Here is a 26,744-nt window from a genome sequence, read left to right as displayed (position 1 = left end):
GGGCAAAATCGAGTGATGTGGAAATACAAAATTACAAAAAACAGATTGACTTCAGAAATGTTTTAGTAATGGTGTTTTGGTTCCTGTGCAGTGTGGGTGACTGGGACACATTATAAAGCACTGGAATCAATGTACATGTTTTTTCTACGAAATTTCTGACCTAAAGGAAACTTTTTTCTAAAAAGATTAATTTTCACTTTAGGAAATCTATTTTTCATAATTCCCAATATTAGCCTGCTCAAAGATCTATCTAACCCTTCCTTCCCACATAGCCCTCCATTTTTCTATCATTCATGTGCCTATCTATGAGTCTCTTAAATGTCCCTAATATATCTTCCTTCACCACCTCTGCTGGCAGCGCATTCCACGCACCCACCACTCTGTGTTTTTAAAAAAAAATAAAACTTGCCTCTGACATCCCCCATACCCCCCTCCAATCACCTTAAAATTATGCCCTCTTGTGTTAGCCATTTCTGCCCGGGGGGGGAAATGTCTCTGACTGTCCACTTGAACTATGCGTCTTATCTTGTACACCTCTATCAAGTCACCTCTCATCCCCCTTCGCTCCAAAGAGAAAAGCCCTAGCTCGCTCAACCTATCCTCATAAGACATGCTCTCCGATCCAGGTAACATTCTAGTAAATCTCCTCTGCACCCTCTCTAAAGCTTCCACATCCTTCCTATAATAGGGCGAGCAGAACTGAACACAATACTCCAAGTGTGGTCCAACCAGAGTTCTGTAGAGCTACAACATCATCTCGTGGCTCTTGAACTCAATACCACGACTAATGAAGGTCAACACACCATACACCTTCTTAACAACCCTATCGATCAGCGTGGCAACCTTGAGGGATCTATGGACGTGGACCCCAAGATCCCTCTGTTCCTCCACACTGCTAAGAGTCCTGCCATTGACCTTGTATTCTGCTTTCAAATTCGATCTCCCGAAGTGTATCACTTCACACTTTTCTGGGTTGAACTCCATCTGCCACTGCCACGTTCATGGTGTACTTTGAGGAAAATAAATAAATCAGCCATGATCGAGTGGCACAGCAGACTTGATGGGCTGAATGGCATAATTCTGCTCCTGTCTTATGGTCTCAAGAGTGCTTGAAGATGAAGACTTGAACTATGGCACTAAACTCATGGTCTGCAGGGCAGTGGTGATACTTGTCTGCCATAAGCTTCAAAAATATGGATTACCTATGGCAGGCCCCTCAAGCCTGGGAGAGATGCAATAAAACTGATAACCCATTGTCTGACATTCGGAAATCCCAGTAGTTCAGCATTTGCTTCACTAGGTGATGTTTCCCGTGCTCCCTTCCCATTCACCACGTTCCCAGTTCCTGCACTATAATAAGTAGTCCGGCAAATCTAGTCTGGCAACACCAAAGTCCTGAATGTGCCAGATCACTGTACCACCACTGTTGTCTTCTCTAAATCCTCTGGCAGGATAAGTAAGCCAACATCAGGGTCTTCTGGCGCACATCAGGTGGCACAGTAGTGTAGCGGTTAGCACGACATTATTACAGAGCCAGCGATCAGGGTTTGATTCCCGTCGCTGTCCGTAAGGAGCTTGTATGTTCTTCCATGTCTGCGTGGGTTTCCTCCGGGTGCTCCAGTTTCCTCCCACATTGCAAAGACGTACGGGTAGGTTAATTTGGGTTTAAAATGGGCGGCATGGACTTGTTGGGCCGGAAGGGCCTGTTACCACGCTGTAAATAAAATTTAAAATTTAAAAAATTTAAAAATTTAAATTCTTCCAAGTCAACGCATCTGATATTGAGGCCCTAATTATACTTGGTCACCTCCAATAGGAGGCCCTGCCTTTTTCATGCCCAGCACCAGTTTCCTGATACACTCTATTCCAAACTCTGTCACAGCAAAGATTACTGGGTGGGCAAAGGAAATGATTCAAGGATATTCTCTAAGCCTCCTTGAAAATATGTAACATCCTCATTGACGTGTGAGAATCACGACTGATCAAAATGGAGAAGGAGCATTTGGGGTAGCATTGAGTCTATTTTGTCAGGACCATGCAGAAGCCTAACATCAGTGGCAGAAGGAGCACACCTCTTCACAAATTATCTAACCATCTACCCATCCTGTCAAGCAATTCCTGTTGCAGCTGAGGCAAGGTCTGCAGGTTATACATTGGCCTTATTAGGCACCTCAGAACCCACGAAACCAGAATGGAAGCAAGTCCTCTTCAACCCTGAGGAAATGCCTAAGAGGAAGAAGAAAAGGCAGCATTCGTTGTAGGCCCATTTATGATGAAAAGCATTTGTTTAATGCAGTAAAGGAATTTCATTGCACCCTGGTGTATATGACAATGGACAAATCTAATCAAAAGTTTAAAATGTTGATTTTCTGTTGCCAAGTTCAGTGTATGTTTCCTGTTGAAAGTTTTGCACGACTTCAAACATTTGTCCCAACGGTGGTAACTTCTAAGCCTGATTTAATGACAGTTCACTTGTTTAACAATGGAAATGTTGATATCCTTAGAAAAAGAATGTTAAAGAGTAAAACTGTATTAAATGTGAATGGCAACACATATATTTGTTCCATGATGTGGTTTTACACAGTGCATTCAACTCTGTCTTCCTTTCTTCTATGAATATTTTATTACAGCTACAAACCAGTGGTTCATTCCTGCTGTTAGAGGGGATATCCCACCAGGCTGTGCAGCTTATGGTTTCATCTGCGATGGCACCAGGATTCTGGTATTTGGAGGAATGGTGGAGTATGGAAAGTATAGCAATGACCTGTATGAGCTGCAGGTGAGCATTGGTTTCGGCTGCATCATTTAAAATACAATTTTAAAATACAATATGGTGCCAGTATGACTTCTCAGAACCATTAATCTTTATTTTAGAAATATCTGAACTTCTCAGCTGACACTTTGATAAATTGGTTGAATTCTATTTTTGCATGTAAGATTTTTTTAATTGCCTAATTGTAAATCTTTGTTCAAGGCAAGTCGATGGGAATGGAAGAAACTGAAACCAAAACCACCCAAAAATGGTCCACAGCCCTGTCCCCGCCTTGGTCATACCTTGTGTCTGGTTGGTAATAAATGTTATTTATTTGGAGGTTTGGCGAATGATAGTGAAGACCCAAAGAATAATATTCCAAGGTACTCTTCAGTTTCTAATATGCTCTGAAATGTTTGAATATTTCAGTATTTGGGCACTGTAATGTTCCTTGGGTAAGGAAATCATTGGCAGTTGCACTATTTATCTTGGCTTTATTTCATCTAGATTTGTACTTGGGATAGGCAGACTTCTATTTTTATTTTTTAATAATTTGGACAGAACAAATCAGTTTCTTTTATATAAGACATTTATTTTGACTTTTATCAATTGCTATTTTCAGAATTGCACTCTAGAAGGGCCTGGTGGTAGTGTTTAATCAATGACAGTAAAATAAAAGCTTTGTATATCCTCCTGTCAAAATAAATTGTAATATAAATCTTGCCTGCTTTAAACCATCTTGTTACTTAGTCGGTTACTTGTAAGAGGGGAAAAAACAAGAACAGAGCCTTTTGGGCTATTTGTTCAATTTTTTAAAAAATTTTGTCTAATAGATTTATCAATGAATTTTGCTTTTAGCAATAGAAATATTTTTAGTTGATTTGTGAGTGAAGTAAAATAGATGTGTATTGAAGTTTACCAATTTAAAATGGCATCATGCCAAGAGGTATCTTTAAAGAGGTTTCTAGCAGGCTGTTGGTTAAGGGGGAACTACAGCCATTTATGGAATTCAGCATCCTGTAACTCTCACTATGAAATGGTTTACTTCCTTTTTTATCCATAAATGATAAGTATAATTTTCACTGGTGCAAAGAACATTGGTACAAGTTGTGCATGTGTTGCAGTTATTTTATTATACAGGAAAATGGGTTCTAAGGGGCACAAAGTTAACTGTTACTGTAAAGCACAGCAGGAACCAGGCTTTTGGATTATTTCCACACAAACAATGATATTGGTAGAATAACAAAATTAAGTTTAGCAACTTGTTACACTCACTGTATTAGCCTGAATCCATGCCTGTCACATAACTACTTTAATGTAGCAAATGTCCCAAAGTGGTACTCAAAGGGGGGAGAGAAAAGGTGAGTGGGGAAATGTGCACTGATCAAGTGTGAGGAAAAACTTGGGTAGGTGACTGAACAAAAAATTAAGAATTTCTGAAAAGACTTTCTTTACTACTGGCTCATTGTTGACAGGCCATAATTGAAAAAGGGGGCACACAGTATGTTGTAAGATTTGCTTTGAATACAGTCATTAGAATTCTTAATTTCTGTTTCACACTGAGTACATACTGCTCTCTCCAACTTTTTCTTGTATTTGAAGGTACTTGAATGACTTGTACACTGTGGAACTTAAAACTGGATCTGGCGTGGTAGGTTGGGACATTCCTGTTACACACGGTACTCCACCTCCTCCAAGGGAATCTCATACAGCGGTTGTTTATAAAGATTCAAAAAAACCAAAGATGATCATTTATGGAGGGATGAGTGGGTGCAGACTTGGTGACCTTTGGATATTGGATGTGGGTAAGTGTATGACAGACTTAAAAGAAAAACTTGCATTTCCGCAGCACATTTCACAACCTTGGAATGACCCAAATTGTTTTTGTATTGTTGATGCACTTATAATGTGTGGTCCTGGTTGTAACGTGGCCAAATTGCCAGTGTATTGCCCATAAGAAGTTCTGAGACTACAGTGTGACAGTATTTTTGGTGATTAGATTTTGGGAGGAATAAAGTTCCCCAGGACTGTGGGGTTGACTGTCCTGCTACTCTTTGAAGTGCAGCCACGGAGTTTTTATTTTCATCTTGCTGAGAGGCCAGGCAAGGCATTGTTTAATATCTCAGTCAAAAGATGACACCTCTGAGAGTGCAGCACTTCCTCAAGTACTGCACTTGAGTCACTGGGCTAGGGTTTAACCCTACAGCCTTTATGCAAAATGAAAGTACTGCCATCTGAGCCCTGGCTAGCTAATTGTTAACAAATTCCGAATGATCTTTGGGATATTTTATGTATTAACGGTGCTATAGAGCTCTGAGTGGTTATACATAAAATGCAGGAGTTACTTTAAAATCAGTATTTATCCTTAGAGGTGTGATGTTATTGCAGAAGTGTGTGATTTGGTAAAAAGGGAGGATGCCGCATCTTCTAACCCTTCAGTTCAAAACTTCTCTTGCATGCTGAAGTGACTTGCCAGCAAGAACAGTTGTAACCAGAATATCCAAATCAGTTAAGAAAAGAAAAATTAATGGGTAGATAGGCTGATATTCTAGGATGCCATTTGGAATAAAGGGTTATCTTCATGTAATGCTACTTTGCAAAACTTGTTAATATAGACTGTAAGCAGGGTATTTCATGGTCAGACATTTAACTGATACAGATATTGAAATTGCCATCTTGTGCTGAGAAGACTGTAATTTACAGCTTGAATTAGATATGTTCTCTAAATGATTACCCTTCTGCTCTGTTACCTAAACAGTGCTCTCAGCATTTGCTGTGCCACAGTAATGATTAATTCAATAAAATAGACTAGTCAACTCATTTGATAGTGAGCATGAAATTGAAATGCAAATCTGTGATTCTACATATAGATGCATATATGTATGTAACTGGCAGAGTGAATGAATAAATGGGGAAAACTATTGCAGAAGTAATGGGAAAACAAAAAACTGCATATGCTGGAAATTTGAAATAAAAACAAAAACTGCTGGAAACACTCAGCAGGTCAGGTAGCATTTCGGGTGAGTGACCTTTCATTTGGTAAAGACATTAACCTGAAATATTAGGCACAAAAAATTCTGCAGAGGCTGGAATCTGGAGCAATACACAAGAAAGTGCTGGAGGAACTCAGCAGGTCAGGCAGCTTCCACGGAGGGAAATAAACAGTCGACGTTTCGGGCCGAGACCCTTCATCAGGACTGGAAAGGAAGAGGGCAGAAGCCAGAATAAGAAGGTAGGGGGGGAGGGGAAGGAGCGCACACAGGCAGGTGATAGGTGAGTCCAGGTGAGGGGGGATGGTAGATGGGAGGGGGAGAAGATGTAATTAGCTGAGAGGTGATGGGTAGAAGAGGCAAAGGGCTGAAGAAGGAGGAATCTGGTAAGAGAGGTCAATGGACCATGAAATAGAGGAGGGAGGAGAGGAGTTGTGCAGGTCATCAAGGTGGGGGAAGGGAGCCACAAGAATAAGGGAAGACGAAGAAGTGGGGGAATTAAGTCTCTTTCTTTCCATTTACTCCATAATAAGATGTTATTATCTGTTAAAGATGTATTAGTCCCTGACACCACCAGTAGGAGTGACCACCACACAGTCCTTTATAGAGACAGTTCCTTCCACGATCACCTTATGTTGCTTATGGTATTTGCAGTGTGGTAAATGGAATTGAGTCTAACATCTCAAAGGTGGATGTTCCTGAGGTGCTGTGAACCTTCGGCATCATTAGGATTGCATTCCAATACAATCTGTAACCTCAGGAACTTCGTATCTTTCTACCATTATAATCAAGCCAGAAGGCCATTTAGTTCACCCCACCTATCGCTACCTTTAATGGACTCTGTCCTGCTCCCTATTTCCCTTCAGAATGTCTAAGCAAGTCACTAGCCTTGACTGAAACTTGCCTCTCAAATAATCCTTAAGAAATCCTCCCCATATGGGTATGCTTTCTTGGTGGTTATATCATCCAAGCCCCGTTTAATGTCTACCTCTACCTTTCTGGCACCTTTTAAGCATCTCACATTGAGCTATATCCTGCCTCTCCCCTCACCACCCCCCTCCCTCTCCCAACTTCTGTCCAGCGTTTCTGTGGTTGAACTCTGAATCTGCACTTCTTCCATGTTTTTCTTTCTCTCACATTCCCAGTGCCCCCTCAGGGAACCATCTCTGTAAACTGTTCATCTCTTTCCAAACTGCTGTCATAATCCCCATCTCAAACAAAAAGTGCTTTTCAAACTTCTGTTTGTAGTAATTGTTGATTCACTTCCATTCTCCCTTGCCTCTCAAATCCTTAAATGTGTAGTTGCCTCCCAGTCCATGCCCATCTTGCCATAACTATGTTTGAATCTCTTGTCAGGTTTCTCCTCATTTTGCAGCACTTGAGAACCCTTAACTGGGGTCAAAATGACATCCTTTGCAATTGATCTCTGTGCATTGTCGCACTCCATACCTTGGTTTTGGAACTAGGGCTCAGCCATTACCCTGAGGAACTCCTGCAGAAATGTCCTTTCTCTTCAGTGGAATTGCCCTGGCTGAGTTGTGGTCAGAATATATCCAGTACAGTTTTTTTTTCATCCTGAACCATTAGCTCCAGGTTTCTCCAAATTGTCTTGATTTCAGCTTTATCTCTCCGGCACCTATCTAGGTTCTACCTTGGTGTTTTATTCGAACTTCTGATCCCCATGTCCAGTTCTGCACTTCCATGACGTAACCCCTCTTCATTCTTGTATCTGCGTATTTGCTTTAGGCATCTCCTGGTAACTAATCTGTTAGGCCTCTTGTGTGCTACCTTCTATAAACATAGCTCATTCAAAATTCTGCTGCTCGCGTTCAATTCCGACTGCTGTCTGTAAGGAGTTTGTACGTTCTCCTCGTGTCTGCTTGGGTTTCCTCCGGGTGCTCCGGTTTCCTCCCACATTCCAAAGACGTACAGTTTAGGAAGTTGTGGGCGTGCTATGTTGGCGCCAGAAGCGTGGCGTCACTTGGGGCTGCCGCCAGAACACTTTATGCAAAAGGTGTATTTCACTGTGTGTTTCAATGTACATGTGACTAATAAAGACAGCTAATCTAATCACCCACTGCCCATATTCTCTTCCATCATTTAAAATTCTTAGATATAATCCCTTCATGCCTAACTTTCTTTTCTGGTCCTGCTTCTTGGTCTCTCTCCAACTCTGGTTTTGTATATACTTTCATTTTGGTGGCCATTCACTGCCTCAACCTTGTGTTTTGCAAGGTTTTAGTTAGCATTCCTAATCTTTCCACACTTTGATCTCATTCATTTTTATGGGATGCATCATTGCCCATCTTTCTATATTAAAGGCTGCTGTAGTAGTGGCTCATCATTTTGATGAATTGCAGACAGTTGTATACAGAAATGCATAAACTGTTAAAATGGATATCTTCCCCATGAAAGATTTTGATAGAATATATACAGAGTAAATATTTCCATTTGTGAGGAAGAGCAGAACTAGATGCCATCAATATAAGATATTTGCTATGAAATAAAATGGAATATTCTGGATTAATGTTTTTATCCAAAAATTGGGAAAATGTGTAACTCATTGTCACAGGTAGTTGAGGTGTAGATGCATTTTAAGGGGAGGCTGGAACATCATACAAGGAAGAAGGGAATAAAAGGTTCTGTTGATAGGTTTAAGTGAGGGGGCTCAAGTGGGCCATAAGTGTGGACTGGTTGAGCTGCGCGGCCTGCTTCTGCGTCGCGTACCTTATAACCCTATGTAATTTGCCTCTAACTATGGCAAAGATGTAAAGCTGATGTCATCAGGAAATAGAATTTAATGATGTACTCTTTATTGGGAACTGGGTACAAAAACACACTGCTTTTCGGCTGTCTGTTACTTGGCCAATGGGTACAGATCTAATATGGGCAAATGGGATTAATGTAGATGGTCGTAAAAGTTGGTATGGACATGATGGGCCATAAGGCCTGTCTCTGTGCTGTACAACTGACTCTATTACTAAGCTACAAACTATTTACAGAAAAATATTAAGTACGTTTTCCTCTGCTTACAGAAAGCTTGGTTTGGACAAAGCCAGTAACCAAGGGTTCAACACCGCTCCCTCGGAGTTTGCATTCTGCTACTGTCATCGGGAATAAGTAAGTGCTCTAAAATAATTGGAGGATTATCCTAAGAATTCAATAATATAGAGGTTGGAAAGGTGTAGGGGTGAGCGAGGACTAAGTTCTGTTTTTTACCATGATAGCAAATTACTATAATCTTTCCTGTGGAGAGTCAGGTATAATTGTATAATCTAAATAGCTACTTGTGCTAGGGTGGGAGAGAAATTTTTATTAAAAGCATGTGCTAATCCACCATTTCATGGAAATGGTACAGTAGAGATGAGTATTGTGAATGGTATGTACTCTTAGGTGATTTACTGGTATATTAGTTGTTTATAAAACACTTTTACAAATAAATAATTATACATCCAATGATTAAATACTGAAAGAGATCTTTCTTGCCACTGTAAGTCTCCAGAAAGTATTTGTTTCCGGATGGAAAATTATCAAAGAGATGAAAAAGAGGTACTTAAAGTAACTTGAAGCCACATTGGTCTTGCTGGAGGAAATGCGCTGCTGCCCAAATTTAATATTCAACCGACCATAACATAACATGTTAACTAACTGTAACATTGTAAATTCAGAGTATTTATAAACTTGTTTACAAATACACTCATCATAGTATGTGTCCTTATTAGTAGATTAAAAGTACTTGGTTGTAGTGAAGTTCTTAAATTCTTCATTATCATGAAACGGGTCTGAGGTTTCAGCAGTGGAGAACATGATGTATAACTGCAGATACTGATTGGCTTTGGATGTGAGACTTCTGGGCACTAGTATCTCAACTTGTCTTTGCATCATTTGGAGTATGATTTTGTAATCCATTCAAGGGTTTGGGTCCAGTCAGCAGCTACTTAATAGCTGTTTCAAATCAACTGGATTTGTTTTTTTAGTGACCCTTTTAATAAGTGACGGCACAGTGGCCCAACGGCTCCAGCGACCTGGGTTCAGTCCTCGCCTCCAGTGCCGTCTGCTTGGGGATTGCACGTTCTCCCTGTGACTGCATTGGTTTCCTGGGGGTGCTCTGCTTTCCTCCCACATCCCAAAAATACGTGGGTCAGTTGGTTAATTGGCCACTCAATTGCCCCTAGTGTGTCAGTGAGTGGTAGAATCTGGGAGGAATTGATGGGAATGTGGGAAGAATAAAATGGGTTGGGCTAGGATTAGTGTATAGATGGGTGCTTGATGGTCGGCAAGGACTCAGTGGGCTGAGGAGCTCTTTCCATGCTGTATCTCTCTGACTCTTCGAAGTTCCTGATCATACATTTTAAAATAAAAAAAGTTAGAGCAACATTATTAAGGAGGCTAAGCTTGAAAATAAAAGTGATTTAGTATGTTTTCTAATATTTGCCTAATATTTTAACACTTTATATTAATTTTTTATTATTAAAATGTAATCGCTGTTTAGCATCTCATCTGTTATGTAACACATTTCCAAGTTAGGTGCTAGAAATTTGTTATCAGTGGTCCTTTCAGTTTCCATAAACTATTATCTGTATTTGTCGCTTTGATAATTACATTCATTTAAATCTTTTTTATTAATTAGAAGGTCAATTTTCCAAATTATTGTGTTTCTTCCCATTCATTTCTGAATGAGGGATATGCTTTTTGGATGTGCATTTTTGCAGTCGTTGCTGTAAATTTCCGAACACTCCAAATTCATCATGGTTTGGATAATTGACATTCTCTTGTATTTAAGCAGCATGAGCCATTACTGATTGTGTTTCCCTTGTTAAGTCCAATATATCTGTTTTAAATACAAATGCACAGTTTTGTTGTAAATGGTTTTCAGCACAACCTGTTTTTTTTTGTCTGTACTTATTTTTCTTTAGAATGTATGTCTTTGGTGGCTGGGTACCACTTGTGATGGATGATGTGAAAGTTGCCACTCATGAAAAGGAATGGAAGTGCACAAATACACTTGCTTACTTACATTTAGGTCAGTCTCTTGAGTTTCCTGCTTAAGTGACTAATGGGTATGGAATCAAACCACATTTTCCCCTCTTGTTAACTCCAAGGATTGTCTACAGATCGCCGCGCAAAATTATATATTTCCCTGTTTCCATTCTTTTGTGTAGTTACAAATCATGTTAGGTGTCACTTGTTGCGCAGTCATCAGCACTCTTGGTCTGAGTCAGAAGGTTGTGGGTTCGAGTTCCACTCCAGGGACCGGAACACAATCTCAGCTGGCACACCAGTGCAATGTCAGTGGTGCTGTCTTTTGCATGAGACTTTAAACTGAAGCCTCACGAAAATTTTCATCTGGCCAGACATAATGACCAGTACATTCCAGAAGTAAATTTTAAACTATGGGTCATTGACCTGAAATGTTGATTCTGTTTCTCTCACCAAGGGTGCTGCCTGACCTGTTGAGTTCTTCCTGCATTACTAGTATCTGCAGTTTTGTTTTTTGGCTCCAATTCAAATCATTTGCTTGCTTACTCCAAGTTCATACAATAATGTATGCATTTTTGAGGAGATGTCTTCATAATTGTTCATTTCCTTGATATCTACATTTGTATTGATTATTTTCTAATTAGTTTTCTTGACTTATTTTACTTCATTCATCTACCGTGGCCACAGACATATCAATTGCAGACCTGTGACATTGAATATTTACAATAAATATTCAATCAGTCCAAATCAACCTGATTATTATTGCACTAAAGCTATTCTCATGTTTATATCTGTTTATAAGCCAAGTGGTTTGTGACCCAGTTGATTAGTGCATCAAGATGCAGGCAGAAGATTTTTCATATTTTAGGGGAAATTGGCTTAATATAGTTGCAAACCTCAATCATAAATGTGTTGTCATTTTGTAAATGATTTATTTATTACGATTTGAACAATCTGTTCCCCATTTTGTTAAATTTGGCTGCTTCATGCATACTATCCAGGAGCCAATTGTTTGTAGTATGAACAACATCTAATTGCAATGATTTAAAATTCAGAACTATTTCTGATAGTGTAACTCCTATGAATAAAGTTATCTGATTGAAATTAACTAGTTTTTTATTTTAAACAAAAGTGCTATGCCACAATGTGTATTCAATAATATATGGTATTCATGTACACTGGTGTAATTTAGAAGTGAGAAAACTGTCCCCTTTTGTTTAAAAGGTTAAATGTTTTGTTGAAAATATAAATAATTGGAGATGTTCACTGTGTTAAATAGTGAAATATATCATTTGAAAATAACTTAGAACTGGACTGTCATCCAGTTTAATTTGTAGCCTTATTTCAGCAATACTGAGTTATGCCAAAATTTCACAATATTAGGTTGCTTTGTTGTTCATACTTAAGTTGTAATTCTCTTTTTTTAAGAATTGCTTTGACAAAATTAATTAAGTTAGTGCTATATTTCTAACAGATGGCAATATCTGGACACCTGTAGTCTCAGACACATTGGAGGACAATGTTCCAAGGGCTAGAGCTGGCCACTGTGCTGTGGCTATTCACACTCGTCTTTATATTTGGAGTGGAAGAGATGGCTACCGGAAGGCTTGGAACAATCAAGTCTGCTGCAAAGATCTTTGGTATTTGGAAACTGGTGGGTGGTACATAGTCCTTTAGTCCAAGTTTAGTTTTAAGGATAAAAGATTGTTTTGTGCTTAATATCAATTTAAAATTACCCTGAAGTAAATGATGATAAAAGGGTGAGTTCAACTAATAAAAGGGAAACATAATAATGGGATAATGTCAGGAAATTCTTCACACAAAAAATGTTGAACCCATGGAATGGACGTACTTAATGAGTTGTGGAGGCATCCATCCTGGAATCATTCACGACTACCGGGTGCTGGGTGGGATGGGACCACACACTTCTGGATGGATTTGTTTTCTGTGCAGCTGTTGTATTTGTATCTAGTTCAGCTCTTTGGTCTCTTTATTTTCGTCCATAAATATAACAAGAGGCTGGAATTTAAAATGACATGTCTGGAAAAAAAACTATTGGTGGAAGTTGAAAATTGTGCAAGAGTTCAGACCTAAACTGCAAACTAAAGAATTTTCTTGTCGTTTGTGTGGTCTTTTCCTCAACAGTTTAGGAGAAAGTGAACCTAAGAAATTGAAGCAGAAGCAGGCTATTCAGCTCTTGTGCCTGCTCTGCCATTCAGTAAAGAGTACGTTCATCTTTTGTCTCAGCGTCACTTTCATGCATTAACACTTTTCTGATCCCATTAATATCAAAAAAAAATTCGATCTCTGTCTTGAATACACTCAGTGACTGAGTCTTCATAGCTGTCTTCAGTAGTGAATTCCAGAGATTTTACGATCCTCTGAGTGAAGACACCTTTCGTCGTTGTCCTAGATGGCTATCGTGTTATTTTGAAACTGACCCCTTATTTTAGACATCCCCTGTCCTGGAATTCATCAACTCTGAATTTTTTATGTTTCAATGAGATCACCTCTCATTCTTATAAAGTTAAGAGTTTGACTGGTCTAGTTTGCTTAATCTTTCCTCGCACCACAACACCTTTTAACCTGTCATCCTCTTCATCCCAAAAATAAATCTGGTGATCTTGACTTGTGCTCCCTCCTTTGATCTCCCTACCTAAAGGAGGAGATATTTGCAGACTCATACACAATATTCTAGATGCAGTTTCACCAGGGTTCTTTATAACTGGAACAAGATGTCTGCACACTTGAACTCAAATCGTCCTGCAGTAAAGGCCAACACATCCTTTGCCTTCTCATCTGCCTGCTGAACTTGCTAACATGCACAACTTCATGTACAAGAATACCCAGCTTGCTCTGAAAACCGGCACTTTTCAATCTCTCACTATTTTTAAAAAAAACACTCTGCATTTTTGTTTTTTTCCTCTACCAGAGTTAAAGATCTCACACTTCACACACATATATTTCATCTGCCATATCTTGCATGTTTACTTAGCCTGTCTTCATCCTTTGAAGCCTGCTGCATCATCCTCCCAGCCCACACTGCTTCCAAACCTTACATCATCAGCAGACTTGGATCTCTTGCACTTGGTCCCCTCATCTCCCTCATCTAAATCATGTGAATGTGTGGGATCCCAGTACCAGTACCAGCCCCAGCAGCACCGCACTAATGACAGCAACCCAACCCCTACTGCTTCCTGTCTGTTAATCAATTCTCAACCTATGCTAATATGTTACCCTCATTGACATCCACGCTAATTTTGTTTAATGGTCTCTGTGGCATCTTACTGAAGGCCTTCTGAAAGTCCAAATACAACTGGTTTGTCCTTGGTTATTCTGCTAGGTACAATATCAAAATTCCCAACCAATTTGTCAAGCATAGTCATATAGCAGAGAAACAGGCCCTTCAGCCCACCACGTCCATGCCATCCATTTTGCCTATCTACACTAATCCCATTTGCCTGTACTAGGTCTGTATCCTTCTATATCTTGCCTATTTAAGTGCCTGTCTAAATGTCTCTTGAACATGGTGATTGTATCTGACTCCTCCCCTTCTGGCAGCAAGTTGCAGCTATCAACCACTTTCAGTGTGGGGAAAACTTTCTCCTCTCCTCCTCTAAGCCTACTTCCTCTCGCCTTAGACCTTGTCAAATGAATTTCTCCAGTAATAAGTTTTAGCTAATGCTAGTTTCTTTGTGCTCCTCATTTACTCTATACCTGTAGCCCTTCACAGTCACAAAATATTTGTTTCATTCTCTGTTGTTTTCTTACTCCCCAGTATAGTTTCTCCCTTCTTAGTCTAAGGGACCCATCTAGTCTGCTAATCTTTTCCTTATGACATATCTATAGAAACTTGTACAGTATATTTTTATGCCACCTACTGCCATATTCTACTTTCTTTTTCTTTAGCAGTGCTTCTGTCCACCTTTACTGTATGCTGGTGTTCTCAAACTTGATGCTTTTTATTTGACAAAATTATAACCTTTTCCTTTGATCTAATCCTATCTTTAACTTGAAAGCCGTTGTTGGACCATTTCTCCTGTTGGATTTATTTTGCCTGAGTAAACTATGTATTCATACTTTAAATGTTAGCCATTGCTGGTTTATTGTAATACCCTTTTAATAAAGTTTCTTAATCTGCTATAGCCAACTTGTGGCTCATGACCTGGTAGTTTGCTTTATTCAGATTTAATACTCTTGTTTCAGACTGAAAACCCAATTTTATATCAAATTCTATTATATTATGATCAGTGTTATCCAAAGGACCTTTAACTACCAGACCTTTCTCATTACAGAATACCAGATCTAAAATAGCATGCTCCCTTGTAACTGAGGACAATAGATTTACTTGTACATTTCCTTTGGGAGTTGTTTTTGAGAATAGAAGCTTAAGATGTTGGATATTTGGGAGGAAAGGTGTGAAAAGGGAAAGATTATAATATATTTTTCCTAAATTTAATTTAAACAGTTTTCTTTGTCTTTAGAAAAGCCCCCTGCTCCTACTCGCGTGCAGTTGGTTAGAGCCAGTACAAATTCCCTTGAAGTGTGTTGGGGTGCTGTTCCAACAGCAGATGCCTACCTTCTTCAGCTGCAGAAGTATGATATGCCACCAACAACTGCCACCACCACCATGGCATCCCCGTCATTAAGCAACACTTCACTGCCACAGAAGGTTCCGTGCAGCCCTATTTCTCCTACGCCTGCTTCTCCCGTCACACCACAGCCAGTTCCTAAAGTAGTTTCTTCCACTGGTGTGCTGGCTCCTGGATTGACAAGTAAGCCACAGTATTTTTTGTAATAATTATCCCTTATTTCTTACTTAAAAGGTTTGGCTTCCTGTGACGTGTCCAGAATTTCTACGCCAGAATATTTATAAAGGTTTATGTTAATAAATGTAAGAATTGCGTAAGAATATTTCTCCCTTTTAGGCAAGTTTTCTTTTAGTGTGGCTGCTTTTGAGAACTCTGCATTTAATTGCACTTCAACTATAAATTTGGGGTAAATTTACTCCTTTTTGTGTTATACCCAGGTTACAATAAATTGAGGTGAGTGTTCACAGCCAGGCAATCATTACTTCACCAGCATAGCTCTGTAGACTGCCACTGTGAAGTGCACAATCGCAACTTCATTTTACTACTTCTCTTCTGCTCCTGTTTCAGTAACTAACCAAAGCTCCCATCTAGGAGACAGAATAGCCAGACAGAAGCTTTAAACTAATTAGGTCAGGATTTGTGGTCAAGAGTCTCTATCAGTGGCACTTGTGGCTTTCACCACTGATACTTGGCAAACCCTGATGGAACTCAACAGTAAAGAATAGCTTGTGTATTCGACCTGCACAACTTGTTTATTTGAAGAAACACTGTATTTTGATTTGTAGAAGATTTTGATTTTATCATGGCTATTGCAAAGGTTAGAGCTCGTGTTGAGATATGGAAAAGATTGCTTTTCATTTGCTTAAGACCAAGCCTTTATTTAAATGGTGAAAGATTGCAGCACGCTGTTGTGCAGAGGGACTTGGGAGTGCTTATGCATGAATCGCAAAAGGTTGGTTTGCAGGTGCAACAGGTTATCAAGAAGGCAAATGGAATGTTGGCCTTCATTGCTACAGGGATTGAATTTAAGAGCAGGGAGGTTACGCTGCAACTGAACAGGGTACTGGTGAGGCTGCACCTGGAGTACTGCGTGCAGTTCTGGTCTCCTTACTTGAGGAAGGATGTACTGGCTTTGGAGGCGATGCAGAGGAGGTTCACCAGGTTGATTCCAGAGCTGAGGGGGTTTGCCTATGAGGAGAGATTGAGTCGCCTGGGACTATACTCACTGGAATTCAGAAGAATGAGAGGGGATCTTATAGAAACATATAAAACTATGAAAAGGATAGACAAGAAAGAGGCAGGAAAGTTGTTTCTACTGGTAGGTGAGACTAGAACTAGGGGACATGGCCTCAAGATTTGGGGGGATGGATTTGGGATGGAGATCAGGAGAAACAGCTTTTCCCAGAGAGGAGTGAATCTGTGGGATTCTCTGCCCAGGGAAGCAGTAGAAGCTACCTCATTAAATATATTTAAGACAGATTTTTGCATAGTAGAGGAATTGAGGGTTATGGCGAAAAGGCAGGTAAGTGGAGCTGAATCCACAGCCAGATCAGCCATGATCTTACTGAATGGTGGAATAGGCTTGATAGGCCAGATGGCCTTCTCCTGCTCCTATTTCTTATGTTTCTTGAATGAATTGAGAAAAGTTAAGTTTGTTTATTTTTACCAATAGGTCTTTAAGGGATAACTCTTGAGAGATCTTTAAGATGATGAGAAAGTTTGCTAATAGTCACAGAAGATGAGAAACCAGAATGGGGAGGCATAAAGGGAAGATGGTCGAGTCAAGTAGAGTTTACTGTCATCTGCACAAGTACACGTATGCACAGGTGCAGTGGAAAACTTACTTGCAGCGGCATCAGATAAGCAGCATTCACAAGAAAAACAAATATAAATTATACACAATTTTTTACAAGAGAGAATACAATTAGAACCAAAAAAAACCAAAGTCCATTTTAGTGCAAAGTGATCATAGTGCTGCTAAGCTGTAGTGATTAGGGTTTTGCTGGTTGGTTCAAGAACTGAATGGTTGAAGGGTCACCAACAAATCCAGTAGGGAATTCGGGAGAACTTGATTAAAATGTGATGAGCTTTTAGTGCATTTAAGGGGAAACTAGATGGATAAGTGAGGAGAAAAGTAAATGTTAATGGAGTTGGATAAAGCTGTTGTGGAGGATTAAAGTTAGCATGGAGCCAGTTGACTGAATTACCTATTTCTGTGTTGTGCATACTTTATAATTCTGCAGAATGCTGGAACTATAGATCATGGGAGAAATTTAAATTACTGTGTGCTTTCAGCTGCTAAAAACACCCAATTTAAATTTTCATTATAAAAATAATATATTTATCTTGCAATGCTTTTTTTAATATTAGTCTACTCTTAATTCAAATGATATGTTAATTTGAATTATAATTGTACAGAAATGTTTCCTGTTTAACATGAATAGTTGGATAATTCAAACTTTTTGAGCAAAAATAGATTTTAATGTAACAGTTTAATAGTGTTAGTTTTAAAGTGGTCCATTTTGGAGTATTAACTCTGATGTAATTTGGATATAAATTGAAGCTACTAATAACTGAATGAAGATTGCAGGTAAGTTTGCAGTAGCCCAAGGACAAGTTTTCAATAGAAACACAAGAATTTACAGGCCATTTGGGTCAACTGATCCATGCTGGTGTCAATGCTGCATGTGAACCTCCTCCAATCCCTGCAACTCTGCTTTATCTTCCTTAATTTTACTGTTACAGCATTCCTCACTAATCAACATACATTATTTGGAGGAATACTCTGTTTTCAGGTTGTGACTGTGGTTTGTTTAGCCAGTACAGCATTTTGAATATTTCTGTTTTGTGTTCTGCAAAGGCACAGTGACTGCAGTGCAAGTCCCTGCCACCCAGGCAACTGGAATGACTTCAGCAACCACTCATCTGGTCACAGTCTCCCAACAAGCTGTGCAGACAGTCAAAGCTGCAGTCTCTTCCTTGCCTGCTGGAGTCCGTCTAGTTGTCCCTGCTCAGAGCACCACCAATGCTGTTCCCTCTGTAGTAAATGTGAGTCTCTTTTGTATTCTATTTACTAATTAACTTTATGCCTCATGGAAAAGAATAATATGCACAGGAAGTGTCTGTTATATAGTGGAGAACAACATCCTGTGTTTTCTTTCTTCCTTCATATTTTTGGATCATAGGTATTGTTGGCAAGGACAAAATTTATTTTCCATCTCTAATTACCTTTGAGAAGGAGGTGATGAGCCTGCTTCAACCACTGCAGTTGCTCTGCCATGGTTGCTACCACAGTGATAATGGGTAGGGAAGATGGAATATGACTTGGGGACCTGGTATTTTCATGTGTCTGCTGCCCTCCTCTTTGGAGGTAGAGGTCCCAGGTTTGTTGGGGTGCTGTTGGAGCAGCCAAAGCAAGTAATAGCGATGCATTTATAGATGGTAAACCCTGCGGCCATAGTGTGCCGATGGTGGAGAGCACAGCTGTTTGGGAGTTGGTTTGCCAACCATGTTAGAGATTTAACTGTGGTGATTAATTTATCACACCAGAGTGGAGAAATGAATTTCTGGGGAAGTGCAAGGGCAAACTTGATCTCCAGAAAAGTTTCACTACCCTTTATAGTTAAACCAATAAATGATCACTTAGTTATTGAACAGAGGAATAGTTTCCCAAAATATACAGTTATGAAACCATGCCTTTTAAATAAAAATACAAACACTAAAGGAGAGAACTTTATCTTTGGATCAGGGAACCAAAGCAAATATGAACACTGTACTCAATTTCCAAAATTCAATTCCATTAACTTCTAGAACTGAATTTTAGAAGCTGTGTACAACACACAGATGATAATGTGTTCCACGTTTAGTGCTAATGATTAGAGAATGAATTTCTGGATGAAGAGGTATAAGACTATTTCAGTGTTCATAGAGTGTGGACCATATTTCTTGCACTTAATTACTAAACAAGCTGATCAATTTGCGACAACAACTTGAAGAAATGGGTCTGAAAGGACATGTGTGAAATTAAAGGCTGACTGCTTTTGTTTGGAGATTTTAGATGGTATTGAACCACTCAGCTTTTTCACAGTCAATCAGATGAAATCTTATTTTATAATAGAGTAATACTGCCAAGTATTATTTGGTCTGTCATTCTCATGTCATAACATCTAATGCCTAGAAATTGGATCATTTGCACCTGTTTTGTTTTGTACAAATGATAATGAGAAAACTGATTTAACCTAGAATAGATTGCACTAGCAATCATTTCTGGGTGAAATCCTGATCTCAAAATCGGACCAGTCACTTAAGAGCATTATTAGTGTTAATTCATCAGACATTTTCTTGATATTGGGCACATATCAAATGGCTGCATTATTTATGCATTGCCTGTTTCCCCCTTACCAATATTAATTGAAACATGATTATAATTGGACAGCCACAGTATAACCAGGAGTACATGGCATTATTTTAGTTTTTGGTATTTTAAAGGGCACTGTGCTGACTTTAAGGATATGTAATTCGGCATCTTCATAACTGACCACAGGTACTCAAACATCCTGAAGTCCAAAGTGTACTTCAACTGACAGGAGTATTATTTCCAGTGTTTGGTGGCTGGAATATTTATGCAATGGGTGCCTCAGAGGTGACACCACTGGCACCAGTCTTATTACTAAAAACACTAAGCCCATGCCTGGTCACCTCAGGCTAGTTTAGGGGCCTTAGGGCAGGAGGCAAACAGTTGCCCATCAGTGAAGAACCTACTGGCACAAAGTCATCAAAAAGACCACATCTATCTAGATTTCTGTCTGTCTGTCTTTAAACACCCTATTTGCAGGCTGCTTTTGCATTGAGGTTTGTGAAATGTTGACCAGGCCAGACCATATGGCAATAATGCCAGACCAGGCAGATTTTTGCCTGGTCTGCTCTGTCCATGGAGGTAAAGGCCACATTGACTCTCCATTTCCGTGCCATGGGATCTTTCCAAGAGCCCACAGCAGAGCTCTGTGTGTCTTTTTGGCTAGCTTTAGGATTTTTTTTCCAAGGTACCTAATTAAGCATTAGTTCCAAAAGCAACAACTGTTTAAGGTACCAAAGAGAGTGAAATTCATGTTCTAGGCAAAATTACTCCCACAGCTGAATTTGAGATCGAGAAGACAGATGTGTTTAATTTTGATGTGAACTATCCCTTCATATGTGTTGCATCCCAGTTCTTGTAGGCAGCATTAGCTTTTACTTGATGAATAGGCATATAACTGAGGCACAGATTAATATTTTAACCATGCATTTTCCTTCATAATTTTTATTTGTGGGTTAAAATTCCATTTGATTTTTCATCACTCTGGTCTCTCTTTGTTCCAGTTCTTTTTTTAGAGTGGCACTAAGTCAGAACTAGGCGTAGAAGGAGACCAGACCTTTACTCCATTGTGTTTGTGGCTCCGAGCACGAAGCACCATTGTGGTGCTCTGTAATATGTTTTCTAACAGGGAAGAGTGATGTTCTGTAGCAACAAAAGGACCAAAAAATTGCTTGTGGCTGTCATTTAACATTCGAGGTTCTCTAAACAAAGCCTTGGATCAGCATCATTCCTGTGACAACCTCCCAATTTTCATTTGTACAAGCTGGCACTGATGTAACTTCTGCCAATATTGAACAAGCAGCATAGAAGTATGTACTTCAGGTCTTTTAGCCTTTTTGCCATTCAACCAAATACTGGCTTATCCAAACATCATTCCCCCAAAATTAACTGATCTGTATCCTCATTTGCCCAACTTGGGTCTTTCCCTCTCAATAAGCAGAGAAAAAGACTATTACAGAGCTGTGGAGAAAGAGTTGAGTGGGACTAATTAACTAAACCAAAGAGCCAGCTCGGGTTCAGTTGATTGAGTGGACTCGCTGTGTGCTGTATTGTTATGTGATGTGACTGAGAAATCTATTTCCCAGTCAGGATAATCCACAGTCCTCTTATGCTGTTAGAGACACGAGACTGTAGATGCTCGAATCTGGAGCAGCAAACAATCTACTGGAGGAACTCAGCGGGTTGAGCAGCATCTGTGGGGAGAAAAGAATTGTTGACGTTTCGGGCCGAAACCCTGCATCAGGACTCTGGATCAGTCCTGATGCAGGGTTTCGACCTGAAACATCGACACTATCCCCACATCCCCCACCGACACTGCTCGACCCGCTGAGTTCTTCCAACAGACTGTTTGTTGCCTCTTGTGCTGTTGCTTGTGAATGAAGTCTGAGTTTTGCTGTTTTCTTCATCGGCAGGGAAAGATTGTATTTTCATATTGAAGTGCTTCTTAACTAAGAATAGACAACTTGCACTTTTTTTTTATCTGAACTTGCATAGAAAGTGAATGAGCAAAATTATTCTCTTAAATTTTAATAATCAGCTACAAAGAAAATGTAGTTATTCTGATGTTTTCCAAATAAGTTTTTTATTATGATATAAATGATATGCAGGTTTGGTTTCTTTGAAATGAAGACAATAAATGTGAATTCTTCTACTAGTATTTTTTAAAAAAAAAGGTTGTAGTATTTATCTGTAAGTGGGCTATAGTAGATAGATTTGTGAGAACTCAGATCTTAAAAACGTGTATTTTGCAACTGGTGTGAGAAACTTTTATATTTTGCAGGTAAATACACCGGCCACAACAATGCTAAAGACAGCAGCTGCACAAGTGGCGACATCGTCTGTCTCACTAAGTTCTGCTTCGACCCGTCCTATTATAACTGTACATAAATCTGGTGCTCTGACTGTAGCTCAACAAGCTCAAGTTGTCACCACCGTTGTGGGTGGTGTCACCAAAACCTTCACTCTTGTCAAAAGCCCAATTCAAGTTGGCAGTGGAGGTTCCCTGGTAATTAGCAATTCATAATTATTAGATGGCTTTATATTTCAGACTTATTCTAATGTTCTCCTAAAACCTTAGTGTTTTCTTAGCATTGGATGTGTGTTTTCAGCTTGCTACATGAAATTAAACTGGAGTTGTAATTTGGCTATCAGATGTAGAAAGAGAAAGCTATCTTGGTTTGTATAGAGCAACAAACAAAATGCTGGAGGAGCTCAGTGGGTCAGGCAGCATCTGGAATTGGAATAGGTTTATTATTGTCACTTGTACAGAAGTACAGAAAACTTGCTTTGTTCATACAGCAATTCATTGCACAGTGCATTGAGGTAGTAAAAGGTAAAACAGTACAATGCAGAATAAATTGTAACAGTTACAGAGAAAGTGCAGGTAGACAGTAAGGTGCAAGGTCATTTTGAGGTAGGAAGGTCATATCAGTGGAAGGAAATGGACAGTTGATGCTTTGGGTCAAGCTGTCTGGACCTTTCATCTAGACTGAAAGGAGATAGCCGGTATAAAGAGGTTAGGAGAAGGGGCTGGGAGGTGATAGATGGAGGTAATAAAGGGCTGCAGATGATGGAATCTGAAAGCAAAGGAAGGTGGAGCATGGAACCAAAGAAAGGAGGTGGGGTGGGGGGAGGTGACCCGGGGGAGGAGTGTGCGGGTGATGGGCAGATGGAGTTGGGTGGAGGAGGGAAAAGAAATTGTGGGGGAATGGGCATGTGTAGGAGGAACTGGGTAGATCAGGAGGAGAGAGGAAAGGGACAGATGGGGAGCAGTTTACCTGAAATTGGAGAGTTCAAATGTTCATTCGATCAGGTTGTAGACTTAGTTTGTGTTTAGCCTTGCTCTGACAGTGGAGGAGGCTGAGGGAAGACTGGTCAGTGTGGGAATAGAGGGGGAATTAAATTTTGTATAGTATATTTGTATAGTACAATTCATGTGTGTTTAGCAACATACCAAAATATTTTACAGCTAACATAGTACTTTTGAAGTGCAGACATTGTTTTACTCTAGATGCTGTTTTTGTTAGTTTAAGTCATTGAATTGATTTTCTTCTGCTTAGATCTCTAATTTGGGGAAAATGATGACTCTCGTTCAGACAACTCCTGTGCAAAGTGGTGCAATCACTGGCCAAGCCACTGCTGGGTCCTTAGCCCAATTTATTCAGGTTAGCAATGTTAAATTTTTAATATCATAGTCTAGAAATGACTATCAGATTTTAGTAGACTCTCTAACACGTAATGTGGTCTTAACAGGTAAATGACTCAATTAAAATAACAGAGAATACCAATAGGCTTTACTATGTTAGTTCAAGGTACCACAAGCAATAAATACTGAGGTTTGTGTATTTATATTTTTAGAAAATTCATGGGTCCATTAGTAAAATATTACAAGGGTGTTCCCTTCAGAATACAAACTGTCAAGGTTTATGATCACATTTGTTACCTTTTGTAAATTGCCATTTAATTTAATTAAATTTTTGATTTGTCAACAATTGTAATATTGTTGCGCACACTGATTGCTGTGTGACCTTTGGGTGTTTCTGACACAGCCCAAGCCCTTGCTGTGTAAAATTAAGAGCATTATTAATGCAATTTTCATAGTTGTACCTTTTTAGAAGCTTATTGTTTTGCTCTGTCTTTACTATTTCACTATTCCTTTTTTGCCATGTTTCCTCCATTTAAGAAATTAAAGTGGGATATTTTTTGTGTGGCTCAGTGCTTTTATATGTAATGCAACTGAATTTTTTCTAAAGACGGATCATTTAAATGCACTACTGTAAATTTGTAAATGCATGGGCAGTGACACCAAACTGTGTGTAATGCAAGTTTAGCTGCTGCAGAAAGAGATACAAGCCACTTGCACCTTAACTGGAAAATGGAGACCTGCTTTGTTGTGGAGTCTGAGACATTGATCTTGTAGGAAGGTTCTCCATTAATTATGTTCCTTAGTCTTAACTTCCATCTCCATTCCCCCACTTGGTGCCAATAGCTTTGACTGCCATTTGTGTAGTCTAAACACTTGTTCAACTTTTCCTCACACTCCACTCCTGCAAATGATGTTTCTCAACTCCAGCCTCTTCAAGTTTTATTCTTTAATCCTTCCTCGTTATTTTTTCTCGACCTCTCCTTCTACCTTTCCCAATCCATTGCCTGCCTCGCACCTTTCTATCAGTTAGTGCTGGCAGAGTTAGTTGAAGAAGAGGCCTTTGTGGGAGGGTTGGTGTGCAAGTCCCGTTGCACACAGTGCCTCGGTCAACATGCACAACACAATTTCAATGCCTGGAGGATCTTGCACAAAGTTGATGATTTGCCAAGGAGCATTTCAGCATGTCTTTCCTGGCAGGGGAAAGTTCCTACCCTTGGGTTTTTCCTGTGGCAGTAGTCTATGATTAAACCATGCTTCAGCAGATAATATTACTTAGCAGATTGGGAGTGTTTTATGCCTGTTCTCTTTTCCTTTATTTCCTTAAGATTTTGGGCATTGACAGAGTACTTTTGAGGATTTAACAGAAAAATTTGTTGCAAGAAGAGTCAAACTCAAATGTCCTTCGAGGCCAGCAGTCTAATGTGACTGGGTCGCTTGAAAATTTGACTTCGTACCACACTGGATTTGTGCAATACTAGATCTGTACTGTATATGTGGGGAAACCAACTACTAGAGAGTGTTTGGTAGTGTACTTGTCAGCTAAGTGTTGATGATATGACTCCCAAGTTGCAATAACAACATACAGTAAAACTCCGATAATCCACTATCCGATGATTCTGAAATCCAGATGGTTCATCATCTGGCTCACAGGTGTTCTTTCCATGCTCCCCTGAAACTCACTGGGGGACCCAGTTCCTGTGCACCTTCAAACTCACCTGGGCCACGGTTCCTACCTACCCTTTAAACTTGACAAATCTACTGGAAAATTTATCATAGCCATCAATACATCAGTATTATCAATACTATAATACTGTGTAATATCTTTTAAAAAAAAGTGAATTTAAAATGTATTGGGTATTAACAGAATGACATCCAACTGTCTGAAAAATATGCCAGTCTAGCACCACTACAGTCTGGATCACGGGTTATCGGAGTTTTGCTGTATGTCGATGTCGTCTTGCACATTTTTATAAACTTAAATGATTAATGAGTTAAGATAGAGCTGGAGATCTGCCTGATGCTTTCCCAGTGTTAAAAATTAACTAACCTGTAAGCAAAGACTGCTTACATTGTCCTTTATTGATGGGGAAAACCATTGTTCTACCCCCCTGCTTAATATCAAAGCTAAATAATAATGTAATATTTATGTTCATTATTGTATGGATAGTCCTGTATTTTCCATCATCTCCTCTGATTCATTCCCCATTACTAAATTCAATAATGAATTCTTCCTTGTTGGGCTTTTTACATGTTGGGTTAAAAAAAATCCTTTATACGTTGTAGGAATTCAATTCTCTTCTCCCTTTTCTCTACTGCTTCTGTCCAGTTTTTCTCTGGATAGTTGAAATCAACCGTGATTATTATTCTGTTTTTTACCCATTTCCTAATTAGTCTGCATATTTCTTCATCTACCACCTTTCCATTATAAGGTGGTCTGTAGACTATAATGTTAGTCTGATTGATCTCTACCCATATGTATTTTTTTTCCTTTCTTCCTGCATCCCTTTTTCTACTGCAGTTTTGTTATCCTTACACTATTCCACCTTTCCTTTTTTCCCCTCTGTTTTCTAAATGGTTAATGCTTTCCAATGTACAATTCCCAGACCTGATTTTCCTATCGCTATGACTCAGTAGAATTTCCTCACTTCATGGTTAACCATCTTTTTAGACTCTTATTCTTTTACTCTTTGTGTTCACCTGCCCTCATGGTCCTTTTTATTCTTTCCCATACTCTTTTCCTCTTTTACATTTGGGCTGCATACATTTCTTGTTGATCCCTTCTCTTCCCCCGCCCCCCCCCACCCCACTTCTTGCTAGTTAAAAGCCAGTCCTTCAATTTAAATTTTTAATATTTTATTGCAGTGGCCATGCAATGTATTAAATATTCCTTAGTTTTGGAAACTTATTCTGTGACATGAATTTTAAATTTTATTGTTTTTAACAAACCTGAAGGCAAAGGGCCCCTTTCCTCCAGGAACAATAGTGAGACTTGTCACGGCGGCAGATGGTAAACCAACAACAATAATCACAACCTCGCAAGCTGGAGGAATAGGTACGAAGCAAACTATCCTGGGTCTTGGCGGTGTCTCCCCAGCCGGCAGCAAAACTGGAGCAACAACCATCATAAAAACTATCCCAGTTTCAGCACTGATGGCTCAGCCCAACGTTACAGGTACAGGAGCTTATTTGTAATTAGAAATCATGGAAAACGTAGGAGGAAGCCATTTGGCCTGTGTGTCTTTCAGTCAAAAAAAGTACCTTACTTATTCCTGCCTTTCAGTACTTTGCAGCTCAGCAGGTCACAGCTCTTCACGTGATGAGAGTTTCTGCTCTACCACATTTTCAGGTAGTGAGTTCCAAACCCCTTTGTCAATCTCTGGGTTAAAAAAAAACTTTCTCATCTCTCCTTTTAGTCCTTCTAACAGTTACT

At 39.4% G+C, this 26,744-nt stretch overlaps 1 protein-coding gene across 2 annotated transcripts in view; it reads left to right on the top strand.

Moving 5' to 3' along the window:
* The window catches only part of LOC127578302 (host cell factor 2-like), a 53,825-nt gene that overhangs the window by 3,671 nt on the left and 23,410 nt on the right, over window positions 1-26,744 (top strand). For both annotated transcript variants that reach the window (XM_052030171.1, XM_052030172.1), the window contains exons 2-12: window positions 2,631-2,779; window positions 2,975-3,135; window positions 4,355-4,557; window positions 8,778-8,862; window positions 10,659-10,765; window positions 12,197-12,376; window positions 15,207-15,497; window positions 18,175-18,362; window positions 21,950-22,174; window positions 23,229-23,333; window positions 26,267-26,486. In XM_052030171.1, coding sequence (XP_051886131.1) covers window positions 2,631-2,779; window positions 2,975-3,135; window positions 4,355-4,557; window positions 8,778-8,862; window positions 10,659-10,765; window positions 12,197-12,376; window positions 15,207-15,497; window positions 18,175-18,362; window positions 21,950-22,174; window positions 23,229-23,333; window positions 26,267-26,486 — 1,914 coding nt within the window. The remainder of the gene's footprint in view (window positions 1-2,630; window positions 2,780-2,974; window positions 3,136-4,354; window positions 4,558-8,777; window positions 8,863-10,658; window positions 10,766-12,196; window positions 12,377-15,206; window positions 15,498-18,174; window positions 18,363-21,949; window positions 22,175-23,228; window positions 23,334-26,266; window positions 26,487-26,744) is intronic.

This window comes from Pristis pectinata, chromosome 15, assembly GCF_009764475.1.
Source record: "Pristis pectinata isolate sPriPec2 chromosome 15, sPriPec2.1.pri, whole genome shotgun sequence".
NCBI classification, from domain to species: Eukaryota; Metazoa; Chordata; class Chondrichthyes; order Rhinopristiformes; family Pristidae; genus Pristis; species Pristis pectinata.
This window is presented reverse-complemented; position numbering and strand designations above follow the sequence as displayed.